The sequence below is a fragment of the Panthera onca genome, chromosome A2, assembly GCF_046562875.1.
Source record: "Panthera onca isolate mPanOnc1 chromosome A2, mPanOnc1 haplotype 2, whole genome shotgun sequence".
In the NCBI taxonomy this organism is placed as follows: domain Eukaryota; kingdom Metazoa; phylum Chordata; class Mammalia; order Carnivora; family Felidae; genus Panthera; species Panthera onca.
In genome coordinates this window covers 167,648,617-167,662,609 of record NC_138340.1, presented here as the reverse complement: position 1 = coordinate 167,662,609, position 13,993 = coordinate 167,648,617, and the positions used below count along the sequence as shown (strand labels likewise).

The following is a 13,993-nucleotide window of genomic DNA, read 5'->3' as shown; positions in this document are numbered from 1 at the left end:
GAGCCTGGAGCCTGCTTCCGATTCTGTGTCTCCCTCTCTCTGGCCCTCCCCCGTCTCACTCTCTCTCTCAAAAATAAATAAACATTAAAAAAAAATTTTTTTAATAAAAAATAAATTAATTAAAAAAAAGATACGGCACTCAGGAGAACTGTAGTACGTTCTCTCCTTATCACTGAAAAGGTGACAGCGGATATGTTTATTTATGTTTACACTAGTTCCAAACAGACACTGAGGAAACTGGTAACAGTGGGGAAATCAGGAGTCTTTAGATGGATGGATCTGTCTTTAGATGGATCTCATTGTTTTTATAATTTTTTTCAATTAAAAAAAAATTTAACATTGCTTTAAAGGCCCCTGACTGGAAATGGAAACATTATTAGAGCAAGGTAATATTAAAAGTAATTCAGTCTGACTTTCTGATTAACAAGAATTATGACTTTGGTATTACAAGATGTGAAAAAGAGAAGCCCAGAAAAGATAAGCAATGAAACTGCAGTTGGTCACGGAAATGACATTTTTTCAGGTTCCCATCACGCTTTTCACAACTTCATGTTTTGTTTAAATCTTTTTTATTGTTTATTTATTTCTGAGACAGAAACTGAGCATGAGCGGGGGAGGGGCAGAGAGAGAGGGAGACACAGAATCCGAAGCAGGTTCCAGGCTCCGAGCTGCCGGCACAGAGCCCGACGCGGGGCTCGAACTCACAGACCGCGAGATCACGACCTGAGCCGAAGCCTGACGCTCAACCGACTGAGCCACCCAGGCGCCCCACACAACTTCATGCTTTGCAGTAAGGATGTGGCATGAATTGTGCTGCTCGCCCACACGCCAGGGTTTACTGATGCCCCTTAAAAACATTAGAGCATTAAAGCTTCATTAAACGGAAAATTAACTCAAAAGGAAGGAGGTTTTTATTGGAGCCACCTTCCCAGGGCCTGGGGGACGTGCTCCTGGCCCTTCCACGGAAAACTGCAGCACGGCGTGATGGCAGACACGGCGTGTGCAGGCCACACAAGCCCCAGCCACGCGTCCTGGGCCACAGGCCGGCGGGCCGACGCCTGAGCCCTGCAGGTTTTGCCAAAGTTCTGGACTCTCTGGCTCTGACTTCTTCCCTGGAAGAACTTCCAAGGAATGCTAACACAGTTAAATTAAAAAGTCAAGAAGCAAGAGCACAGGGGCAAAGCACCCTGCCAGAGGACAAATACCAAGGACGGTGGCCTGCCTACCTGTAACGAGGGAAGAGGGAAACGGAAACACCCTGGAGAGAAAATGCCCGAGAGGCTGACCGCGGGCCAAAGAAGCAAAGGCAGCACTGAACCCAAGCAACCAGGGAATAGAAACTGTTTTCCAGAGAACAAAGTGTATCAAAAGCCTTTCCAATGTGCATACTTGGACCAAGCAATTCAACTTCTTTAATTTATCCTAAAAAATAATTACATTGTTGGCTCTAAAGATGTTCACGATAAAAACAAACAACCTAAATGTCCAAAAAGAAAGGATAAACAGGGGCGCCTGGGTGGCTCAGTCGGAGCCTGGAGCCTGGAGCCTGGAGCCTGCTTCGGATTCTGTGCCTCCCTGTCTCTCTGCCCCTCCCCTGCTTGCGTTTGGTCTCTCTCTCGCTCTCTCAAAAATATACATTAAAAAAAATTTTTTTAAGAATAAACATAAATACTTCCAAGTCCACACAATGAGCATGTATTTTTTTAATTTTCAAATTGTTTTAAGTTTATTTTTTTGGGGAGACAGAGGGGGAACGAGTGGGGGAAGGGCAGAGAGAGAGAAGAGAGAGAGAATCCCAAGCACACTCCACACTGTCAGTCAGCTCAAGCCCGACACGGTGCTTGATCCCGCGAACAGTGAGCTCATGACCTGAGCCAAAATCAAGCGTCAGACGCCTAACCGACGGAGCCACCCAGGCGCCCCCATGTACGGTAATTTTTAAACATAAAACAAAATTTTAATTTTAGAAAAGAGATGGAACGACTTGACTCTCTGCTTTGGGATAACATCGAGTCTGAACACAGGGCAGAGAGGAATGGCTACAGCAAAACACAAAAGCCTCAAAATAAAGCCTCATTCAACAGGTCCGCGGTCCCCCACCAGTCCCTGCTTTTTCCCACTCTGCCTCCGCGCATTCCCTCATTAAAGCCACTGTCTGGGGGCGAGTGCGGCCACCCACACACGGACATCACGCTAGCCTTCCGCTCACCAGGTCCTGACGCGCGATCGCCTTTGCACGCCCCTTTCTCTGCCTCTTGTGTAAATGCTGGCAGCCGTGGGAGTTCTGTTCGGAGCCTTCTGAGCGAACCCTTTCTCCTGACGACTCCGTGCATCGCACAATTTCCACCACCTGCTGAAGGACTGAGGGACTCGGGGTCTCTACCCGAAGCTCCAGACCGGCGCTTCCTGAACACCCTCCACCACTCAAACCGAACAACTCCCTAGGAATTTAACGTCTTGGTTCGCGGCCTCACTCTCCACTCCGGTAATCCCAGACGAACGCCTGAAGTGCCCCCTCTCGTTGCAGAGCTCACCGATTCTACCTCGTCCACAGCTCTCGAAGGCCCCTCCACTCAGGCGCCCACCACGGTGCGTCAGGCCCGCATTACTCGTCTGCACAACTGCGGCTGCCTCCCTCTCTCCCACCTGGCCTCCCACCACCCGCACTGCCCCACACTCATCTCTCCAAAACCCGTTTGCCCACAGTCACTTTACTGCTTAAAATCCCTCACTGGCTCACCCACGTGCCTGGATATGCCTGAGTGTGACCCACAGAACCTTTATGATCTGGGCCCTGACCGCCTCTCACCGGCCTTCTCTCCAACACTGACTCCAGCCACGTTGAGCAATCTGTAGGTGATTAGCACTTCTCCGCGGCTGGCCACTTCTGTCCGTGCTGTCCCTCCTCCCCATGGCAACGAGGTCCATATATATACATAGTAGCAAGGATCCCAGTCCAGCATACGAAAGCCTAGGGCACCAACCTTATGCCATTTGCTTGGGGTTCTGGAAACAGGATACACACAGCACGAAAAGGAAAACAAGCTTCGTCCCTCCATTCTGGTATACCACCATCCAAAAGAGCTCCCAGATGGCCCAAAATCTACTGTGATACTCCCCTACTTCACTCACCTCTCTCCTATACCCTCATGTGACTGCCTCCTGCCCTACGGTTGTCATGGTGACAACCCACAGACACTCAGTCCAAAATCATCTACTCCCCCTGGCCCAACTGTGTGCCCCCCCCTTCTCCAAGGGTGGCTGGATCAAAGAGGTAAATGATCTAAATAAGTAAATTCCCACGGCTGCAAATAAATGACACCTGCTTACGTTTCTGAGGCGCAGAGCTACAAAACTGTCTCTGAGTCAACTAAGTTTCACCAAAACATCTACTGAAAATTTATTTGGTTGATAATCTTTGCTTTTTAACTGCTTCATATTTGCATAATAGTTACATAGCCAGTAACTACTGACTCAATATAGTAGGAGAGAAGGAAAGCCATAATATTTAAATCCTAATAGGCTGTTAAGACAGAAAAATAGCACATGTAAGTCACGTGTTATTAGCATTTACAACTTAGCTGAAACTGATACCCCTTCTGCGGTGGCTTCAGCATATTTCCACAAGGTCTTTGAGGTTGCTTCCCTTTAAGAGGTGGAGCGTGACCCCCACCCCCACCCCCGACCTTGAGTGTGGACCGGATACACAAACAGAATCCGACAAAAATGTATGTGACTTTCAGGACTGCCTCGTACAGGCATGCCGCTCTCTCCCTGCACTCCCAGGTCACACGCCATGTCAGGAGGACAGTCAAGGAGTTCTAAGGAGATGTGCACGTAGCAGGGAACTGACACCTCCCACCAAGACCCAGCACTAACTTCCGTGCACGTGGACAAGCCAGCCCAGGAGTGGCTCCCCCAGCGCGTGGACAAGCCAGCCCCCCAAGCAAGGCTTTAGGCACCGCAGCCTCACAGAGATCCTGAGCCAGAACCACCCACCAACTGCTCTCAGATCCCCGTCCCACAAAACTGAGTGGACAGCAAGAACGTACTGCTCCAAGCCACCATTCTACAGGAACTGTAAGTACCACGTCCTTCATTCACTGGAAATTAAGAAAGTGGTAAAGCAGGTATTGTGACATTTAGATTAATGTAATTTAAATGCACACTGAAGTCCTGTTTTGTAATCTGCTTATTTCCATTAACAATGAATCCTTTTAATAAATATAAGACATTAAAATATAAATATTAATAAGCACACATCATGTGCACTTTAAACGGCTGTCTAGTATTCCGTGACACTGTTGTATTACCATTTGCTTCACAAATTTCCTGCTAGACATTTATGTTGCTTCAAATTGTTCAATATTATGGGTGTCGCCGCAATCATCTCTTCCCCTGCGTCTTTCCTCTGCACCTGTCAGATTAGTTCCTTAGGATAAAGGTCTTAAAGCACAATAACTGGATGAGAAGGGATGTACCTTGTTAAGGCCTCTGATGTTCAACTGCCCCCTGGCCCCCCGCCCCCAGCCGGCAGGTTGAGACAACTTACAAGGCACCCACACCGCCAGCGGGCATTTCCATCTTTAACCCGGTTACCACGGGAGGTGCTGGACCGTATGGACACACGCCGACAGAAGTTCCTGCTCCTGCCTTTATGATGACAACCGGTGCGGGCACGCAGAGGCCGTGGCAGAACAGGAACGTGTGGAAGGCAGATACCCTGACGGTGGTATAAAATAATAAGATGCCTAACTTCCAAGCTCCCAGCTGTCTGCATTCTATGAAAGTTCTAAGAATATAGGGAAAGTTACATTCGAAGAAAACTCCAGACTGCTTTTGCAATAAACTCTTTTGAGGCTCTTCTGCAGTCCTATGAGGCTTCCTGTAACGCGCATTACTTTAGTTAAGAGACCTAGTTGGCAATTAACTGCATAACCCACGAAAATCGGCTTAAGTGTGCAAAGGCAGGCAGGGACTAGCGAGGCAAGCTCATACCTGGGGAACAAAATTTCAGGAGGTGCTCGCGCTCAGGGCGGTGCCAGTGCAGGGCCAGCCACAGTGTGAGCTTGACAGTAAGGCCACCTTGAACCCTCCAGTGGTACTTGAGGGGCCCTGCTTGCCTCACCCGAGGCCCTGAGTGCAAGTAGTACAAAGAGAATTAGACAAACAGTCTCAGCCCTTCTCTTCTGCTTGATTTCCCTAAGAACTAGATCGTGAATTCCCGACCTCTGCTACGGGGAACTACAGGTTTTTGGTCTTGTGTGTGAAGGCCACCGGTTAATTACACACAAGAGAAGAGACGCGGCACTGGCGGGTAAAACGGCAGTGTGATACCAGCCTGACAGAAAATTAACGCTTTTAAATCTGACCTTAGAACGCATTTTTACTTCACTCACTGCCAGATCTGTAAGAAAGTTTTAGTTTCTACTGCAACGTACACAGAGTAGGCATGACAACACATATACCCAGTGCCAGCTTTTTAAAACAAAATAGCATGGGATTTTTTTTAAGTTAAAAGATTTTACATAAGATCTTCAATTGCAGAATAGAGGGCAGTTTTACAGAGCCAGCCAATCAGGGTTCTACAATCTTGAGCGCAGTCCAAACCCAGGTGCCTGGGTGGCTCAGTCGGTTGAATGGTTGACTTCGGCTCAGGTCACGATCTCACAGTTTCTGAGTTCGAGCCCCGCGCCCACTTCCGATCCTCTGTCCCCCTCTCGCTGCTCCTTCCCCGCTTGCACTGTCTCTCTCAAAATAAATAAACTTAAGAAGAAGAAAAAATTGTCTACACCTATCAAAGAGGAAAATTAAACTTGCAGTAGCTGGCTTTGGCAGGCCCTGGAGTATAATAACTCCTTCTATGAGCCCAGCACTACCCTAACACCAAACCCAGAAAAAAATATCACAACATCAAAGACCACTATCTCTTACGAATATAGATGCAAAACTCCCCAACAAAATACTGTCAAACACAATCCAACAAGGTATAAAAATAAACACAGAAGACAGCCGGTGGTGGTGATCCCAGGCCGGCAAGGCTGGTTCAGCATTCAGAAATCATTGAGGGTAATCCGCCACACCGACGGACTAAAGAAAAATCACATGACCACATCAGTAGATGCAGAAAAGCATTTGACAAACCCCAACACCCATTCATGATAAGAACGCAGTAAACGAGAAATAGAAGGGAACTTCCTGACCTTGATAAAAAACATCCACAAAGTATCTGCAGTTAACATCAAACTTAATGGCGACAAACTAGCAACTTTCCCAGTAAGATCAGGAACAAGGCTAGGGCATTCCCTCCACACCACTGATTTACCATTCCTGAAAGTCAGAGCTAATGCAGAATGCAGTGAGAAAAGAAACGGAAATAACAGGTAGACAAATCAGGAAGAGAAAAAGAAAACTGTATTTGATCACAGATGACAGGATCATCCATGTAGAAAATTCCAACAAACTGATCAAAAACAAAACCAAAAACATCACTTCCGCTATGGAAAACAGTTTGGAGGTTCCTCAAAAAATTAAAAACAGAACAACCTGGGGCGCCTGGGTGGCTCAGCCAGTTGAGCATCTGCCTCCGGCTCAGATCATGATCTCGCGGTTCGTGGGCTGGAGCCCCGCGTCGGGCTCTGCGCCGACAGCTCGGAGCCTGGAGCCTGCTTTGGATTCTGTGTCTCCCTCTCTCTGCCCCTCCCCTGCTCGTGCTCTGTCTCTCAATAATAAATAAACGTTAAAAAAGTGTTTTAAAAACAGAACGACCTCATGATCCAGCAGTCCTACTTCGGGGTGTGTAACAGCCAAAGGAAATAAAAACAGGATCTCAAAGAGCTATCCGCACCCTCATATTCACTGCAGCGTTTCTCCCAGCAACCGAGAAATGGAAACGACCAAAACGTACATCAACAGGTGACGGACAAAAATGCGGCCACTGGATACACGACAGGATGTTATTTGGCCACGAGAAAGATGAAGATCCTGCCATCTGTGACAACATGGGTGGACCCTGAGGACACTGTGCTCAGTGAAATAAGCCAAAGACAAATACTGTATGAGCCCACTTACATGTGGAACGCAGACTCCTAAAAAAAAAAAAAAAAAAAAAGAAAGGCAAATGGGGGCGCCTGGGTGGCTCAGTTGGCTAATCCTCCGACTTCGGCTCAGGTCATGATCTCGTGGTCTGTGAGTTCGAGCCCCGCGTCGGGCTCAGTGCTGACAGCTCAGAGCCTGGAGCCTGCTTTGGATTCTGTGTGTCCCTCTCTCTCTGTCCCACCCCTGCTTGTGCTCTGTCTCTCTCTGTCTCAAAAATAAATAAAAACGTTAAAAAAAATTAAAGAAAAAAAAGTCAAATGTCTGGAAACAGAGACTATGAAACTGGCTGCTGGGAGCTGAGCTAAGGGTTAATACAAATCAAAACTCAATTGCTTTCCTTTATACCAGCAATGAACGGCTGGAATTTGAAATTAGAAACAGTGCCATTATATTAGGTCCAGAAAAATGAATCACTTAGATCTAAATCTAACAAAACATATATAAGGTTTACACAAGGAAAACTATCAAAGTCTGATGAATGAAATCAAAGAACTAAACCCTGGAGGTACTTACCCCATGTTGGATAGGAAGACTCAATATTGTCAAAATGTCAGGTTTTCCCAAATTGATCTACAGATTGCGCTATCCCAATGAAAATCCCAGAATACCCCACACAATGCTGACGAAAAAGAACAAAGCGGCACTATCCAACTTCAAGACTTCCTATAATGCTACAGAAATCAAGACAGGGTGACGTAGGCAAAACAAACACAACAAAACAAACCCCAAACAGATCAACAAAGAAAGGGCAGCTTTTCAACAAAACAGGCTGCAGCAACTGGTCATCCATGCAAAACAACAAATAAAAAGAAAAGCAGAAAACCAGACACTGACCTTCTATCTTTCACAAAAATTTCCCCAAAATGGATCATAGACCCAAATGTAAAACACAAAAGTATAAAACTACTGGAAGCTAACGTTTTATAAAAGCCACGTGACCTTGTGTTTGGCAAACTTTTTAGGCACGACGTCAGAAGCGTAATCCATGAAAGAAAGTATTGATAAAATTGGACTTCATTAGAATCACAAACTTCTGCTCTGCAAAAGACAGTTAAGAGAATGAGAAAAACAAGCCAGAAGAAACTGGGGGAAAATATATGCAAAAGACATATTTGAAAAAGAACTTGTATATTCGCAAAATATACACAAATACATAAGAAATGTATACAAAGAACTCTTGAGACTCAACAATAAGAAGACAACTAACTGAAAAGTGGGCAAAAGGGAACGTATACAGATGGCAAATGAGCACATGAAAAGGTGATCCACACCCCTTGTCATTAGGGAGCCGCAAAGGAAAATGACGAGGACATCACTGCCTCCTAGCAGAATGACTACAATGCGATCACTGGCAACCACCGAGGCTGGACAGAATGTGAGGCAACAGGACGGCTCACTGTTTGTTGGTGGGGAGGCAAAATGGTGCGGCCACTCGGCAGGACACTGGGCAGTTTCTTACAAAGTTAAACACTTTAGGGGCGCCTGGGTGGCTCAGTCGGCTGAGCGTCTGACTCTTGATTTCAGCTCAGGTCATGATCTCATGCTTGTGAGATGGAGCCCCACGTCAGGCTCCACCCTGACGGCACGGATGCTGCTTGGGATTCTGTCTCCCTCTGTCTGCCCCTCCCCTGCTCACATGTGACACCCCCCCCCCAAAAATAACTAAAAACTTAAAAAAAAAAAAAAAAAAGATCTCGCCACTTTTTGACCTCCGGGTCACTCCCTGCATGCTGCGATCTGACTTCCGACCCTACCACCCTGGAGTATTGTCCCCACGAAGCCACCCAGGTCTTCCTGGTGGCTTGTTAGTATTGCCGCAGTGCCTCCCTGCAGCGCTTGGCACTGTGGTCACGCCTCCTCCCCACCACCCCCACCCCGCCCTCCACCAGGTGTGATTCTTTCCTAAGTATTCTCCTCACTTATTAGATGTTAACATACCCCGCAGGCCACACCCCATCCCAAACGCCAGGCCTCCTCCCTAGGGACTTCTTTCTGAGTCATCTACCTGCCGGTAACTACCAAATCTGCATGTCTGGCCCAGATTTCTCCCTCATTTCACACAGGTACAATCAACAGCCTGTTCCACATCTCCGTCTATGTCCATAGGAACCTAGACATTCCATTTAACAACCACTCCCCTCTTGGAGAATCCACACCCTACAACTCACACATCTATACTGCTCTACGTGGACCAGAGACCCCAACCTCATCCCAGACTCAGCTCATCAGGCGGAAAGCTGACCCAGACCAATCAGATCTCCTCTCCTGAGGAATGCAATTGAGATCCAACCGCCCCAGTTGGACACCCAAACTAGGAAATCATACACTGCCGAGATCATGTGCAAGAAAAAGGGAGAAAGCCAGTGGGCAGGGAGGCAAGAATGAAGGAGACGGCACAGCTCGGGGAGAAAAACCGAGTAACCACCTGGGTCCTGATGACTTGGTACCTGGATTACGTCTGTCCTTACGTTCTTTGAAACAGCATCATATTCCTCCCATAAATTTTTCCCCCTACTGAGCTATTTTCAATGGATTTCTACGCTTGTGATTAAATGGCTCCTAAAATAGTCTTTTATGCACTCCAAGAAAGGGAAAAAATACTGCGCTAACTAGGTCATGCCACCAAGATGTATCCTGACTTCAGAAATACTAAAAATCAGGAAACTGTGTGACTTAGAATCAGTGGAATCCAGGATACACTTTCTCCATGTATCCCCTTCCACCCACCAACCCTAATTCTATCCATCCTTCAAGACTGAGTCCCAACCAACTCTACCTCTTCCTGGACCAGCCCCAACAGAATTCTTGAATGTAATAATAATATTACTTCAAGAGTTACAGTAACAATAGTTATTCAGCTTCTTTGTTGTTGTTTATTTTTGAGAGAGAGAGAGAGAGAGAGAGAGAGACAGAGAGAGGAGTGCGAGTGGGGGAGGGGCAGGGAGGAGGAGACAGAATCGGAAGCAGGCTCCAGATTCTGAGCTGTCAGCATGGAGCCCGATGCGGGGCTTGAACCCACGAACCGCGAGATCATGACCTGAGCCAAAGTCGGACATCCAACCGACTGACCACCCAGGCGCCCTCAATAGTTATTTAACTTCTAACTAAGTCTTGTCTCTCCAACAAGATTATAAGGAGGGCATGGACTTTTCCTTATGATGTTTCACATGCTACACAGGGCCTTTACAAATAACCACTAAAATACTCATTTAATTTGGGGGAAAAAAGATGTATTTAAAAGGTGGCCATATTCAGTTTTCTACCCAGCCCGAGAAAGGAGAAACAGTTACGAATAATTTGATACATGAAGGAAAGACCATTATAACCTTTTGCTTTTTAAATGAGGGGAAAGAATTGTATCATAGCCAAAGACAATTAAGGAAAATATGCATTTGTGCCCGCTCAACAGAACTAGTTGCGAGGAAACAAAATTAAAGCTACAGTGAAACTACATCGCCACCAGAAGTGCCAAAATTAAAAGGACTAACGATAACGAATGTTGCCAAGGAAGTAAGGCCACCGGCCCCCTCCACGCACTGCAGGTGTGTGCACTAGAGCAAAGCCTAAGTGTGTGCAGAACCCAGCACACGGGTGTAAGTGCACACCTGACATTACACACACCCGTAAGTACAGAACGCATCAACTATAGTGTGGAGGAACGCAGAGAAATGCGGACCCAAAGAAGCCAAACCCGGAAAACGGGAACAAACCGGATGTGACTCCACTCACACCAAGTTCAGCAGGCAAAACTCACCTACAGTAACAGAGATCAAACAGCAATTATCTTTGGGAGAAGGGATACTGACTGGAAGGGGGCAGGAGGGAGCCTACGGAATGCTGGGAATGTTATGCGATGGGGGGGGGGGGGTGGTCACAAGGGTGCAGTGGACCGCAGACATCCTTCAAGCGGCACCTGCTGTTGACTCCCCACCCATCCCCCAGCCGCCATGTGTTAGCCACCGCCGCCGGCTCCTAAAGGCTACCCTCAGGGTGACTGCCCTCAGCAGAGGGGCCGCAGTGCCACACTCCCACCCTCACGCCAAGAGCGGCCTGCAGCCAACGACCAACTGATACGGGAGGGTGACAGAATTCCAGGTCCCTTCACGCAAGAAGGGGGCAGCCCCGTGATGCCAGCCAAGCTCCTGAGTTCCCCGTGGGGCTGAGACAGGCTCCAAGGAAGAAGACCCTTTCCCCTGCCCTCTCCTTCTCCCACCTCCGTTTCACCTGCAGCGAGGTCACCTCCTCAAGCTCTTCTAGGGACATGACCTAAGACACATACATTGGATGTCTAATCTGCACCCCAATCAAAAAGAAAACGGTTCTGCACAGCTAAAAAGCAGGATATGCAGCCTCCCCCGAGACCCTGACCGCTAGATGAACACTTTCCTCGGGCTGGAGCTGTGCTCATAGTTGAGAAGACGGGGTCGGGGCACTGGCAGGGCATGCGGGGGCACTCCTGTCTGTAAGAGAAATCAGGAGCCCCTGCGGAGAAGTGACATGGGTTGTGAGGTGGTGACCTGCCACCAGCTCGCTGTGCACGTACAACCGGCCATGTGCTCTCCACCTCGCCTGTACGCCAGATCTGGTCCGGAGGTGCTCCGAGGCCTCTTGTACCCTCCTCCATCTCACCTGTAATCTCCATGAATACCCAAGCCACGGAAGGTCACCCCTGCCCACCCTGCCACACGTACACAGTACCCAGCTCTAACACCTAGTCCTGTAGCCAGCTACCCTCAACCAATCACGGTCATGCACAACTCAAAGCCTGAAAATCAGCACACTTCTCTACCAACTCCCTACTGGGTCCCCTTCCTCCATCCTAGGAGGCCATCATACACACCCCTAAAACACAATTTTATTTACATGTTTTTGAAATCTTTTTTAAAGTTTATTTTTGAAAGAGAGAAAGAGAGCCAGCAGTGGGGGGGGGCGGGGGGGGCGGCGAGGGTGGAGGGAGAGGGAGGGAGACACACAATCCGAAGCAGCTCCAGGCTCAGAGCTGTCAGCACACAGCCCAACACGGGGCTCGAACTCACGAACCACGAGATCATGACCTGAGCCGAAGTGGGATGCTTAACCGACTGAGCCCCCGAGGTGCCCCTCCCAGAGCACAATTTTAAAGGAATGTTCCTACTTGGAGTATGCACTCAGGATTATGTGACAACTCAGCTATTTATTTAAATGTAACATACAGAATATACTCAACAAACAAAAACAATATGCAAAGCATTTAAAAGACATTTTAGGGGCGTCTGGGTGGCCCCGTTGTCAAGCGTCCCACTCTTGCTTTCGGCTCAGGTCATGATCTCATGGTTGGGGAGATCAAGCCCCGTGCTGGGGTCTGTGCTGACAGCGCAGCTGCTTGGGGTTCTCTCTCTCTGACCCTCCCCCGCTCTCTCTCCCTCTCTCTCTCTCTCTCCCTCTCTCAAATAAACATTAAAAACTATTTTAAAATAAGTAAATAAAATAAAAAATAAAGTAAAAGACGTTTAAAAAATTCTTCAGTAAATAATCAACTAATTCGATTCACTTAAACTTTTCAAACACTTCAAGCACGGGGGCCAGATTTTTATTTTGAACCTTTAAAACCTAAGCAGGCAGAAAAGGGACCCATGAACCGGCACAGAGGAGAAATGGTGAGAAACGAGGGAATGAAACAGCGCTGGCACCTATCTGTTGGCAGTTCCGCTGAACCAATAGCCGCCGGTCATCAGAGAGGGCAGCGGGATAGCCGGAGCCCGCTCCCCCTCACTCTAAACAATTGTAAGAATAATGGTATGACCAACGGTCCCAGAGTGTCCCCGCACTCCTTCCAGAAAGCTGGTGACGAATAATCCACACAGCCTCGGATCCAAACACGTGGCCGGCGAGGAGTTGCGCCTGGATTTCAGAGGTTGTTGACATTAACAGACACATCCTGGCCACTTCCTACAACAGAAACCACCCCTTAGGTGGTGGATTCTGAAAGCAACCGCTACCAGAAGTCAAGGGTGAGAGTAGCGAGAGCTCATTTTAAACAGAAACATTATGTCCTTTGCCCGAGTTCTGTCACCACCGGGATTCAAAGGGCTGTCCGCCTTCAGCATCCTTGCAGTGTCTGGAACCTAAGGAGCGCAGATCACCGGCGATTCCCGTCTACAAAGCCCTTTTCCTCATCAGACCCGCTTCAGCGCATCAGAAGCAGGTGGCCGCGCAGCGGGCCGGCCCCGCGGCCCCCCGCCCGCCTCCGGGGGCCCGGATCCCCGACGCAGGCCGCCCGCCCGGAGGGCCCGAGACGCCGCAGACACACAGGCCGCTCTTACCTTCCTACTGGCGCCTCCGAGGGACACCTTGGGCCTCGTTTTGAAATCCCCTTCAAAACTAAACATCTTTACAGCTTATCCCATCTGGGAGGAGCCCCCGACCCTGAGAGCAGCGGGGCGGGCGGGGCGGGCTCCCGCGGGGGAGGGGCCTCTTACGGGGAGGGGTCTCCGAGGGGAGGGGTCTCCCGCGGGGAGGGGTCTCCTGAGAGGAGGGGTCGCCTGCGGGGAGGACTACGCCGCAGCGGGGAGCGACCCCGAGCCCGCCCAGGGGGCTCTGCCCGCCCGGCCTGCCCTCGGGTGGGGGAGGCGGCGACACTGGGGGGGCGGCTCCTCCTCACCTCCCCCCTCATCCACGCCTCCCCACTGCTCCGGCCGAGGCCGAGGGCGCCGGCAGGGCCGCAGACCCCGCACTTGCACCGGGAGCAGCCGCCGGGAGGAAAGATGGCCGCCGGCCGGGGCTGGCGTGCGCGGTCCCGCCTGCGCGCGCGCGCGCCCGACGCCGACGCCCTCCACCCCGCGGGCCGCCGGCGTGCGCGCGCCCGCTATCGACGCCGCGGCGCTCCCCTGGCCCCGCCAGCGTGCGCGCACCCGCC

At 49.4% G+C, this 13,993-nt stretch overlaps 1 protein-coding gene across 2 annotated transcripts in view; it reads right to left on the bottom strand.

The window, feature by feature from the left end:
* The window catches only part of UBE3C (ubiquitin protein ligase E3C), a 121,448-nt gene extending 107,576 nt beyond the window's left edge, over nt 1-13,872 (bottom strand). For both annotated transcript variants that reach the window (XM_060633503.3, XM_060633504.3), the window contains exon 1: nt 13,401-13,872. In XM_060633503.3, coding sequence (XP_060489486.1) covers nt 13,401-13,466 — 66 coding nt within the window. In that variant the 5' untranslated portion in view covers nt 13,467-13,872. The remainder of the gene's footprint in view (nt 1-13,400) is intronic.
* Nucleotides 13,873-13,993: the final 121 nt, after the last annotated feature.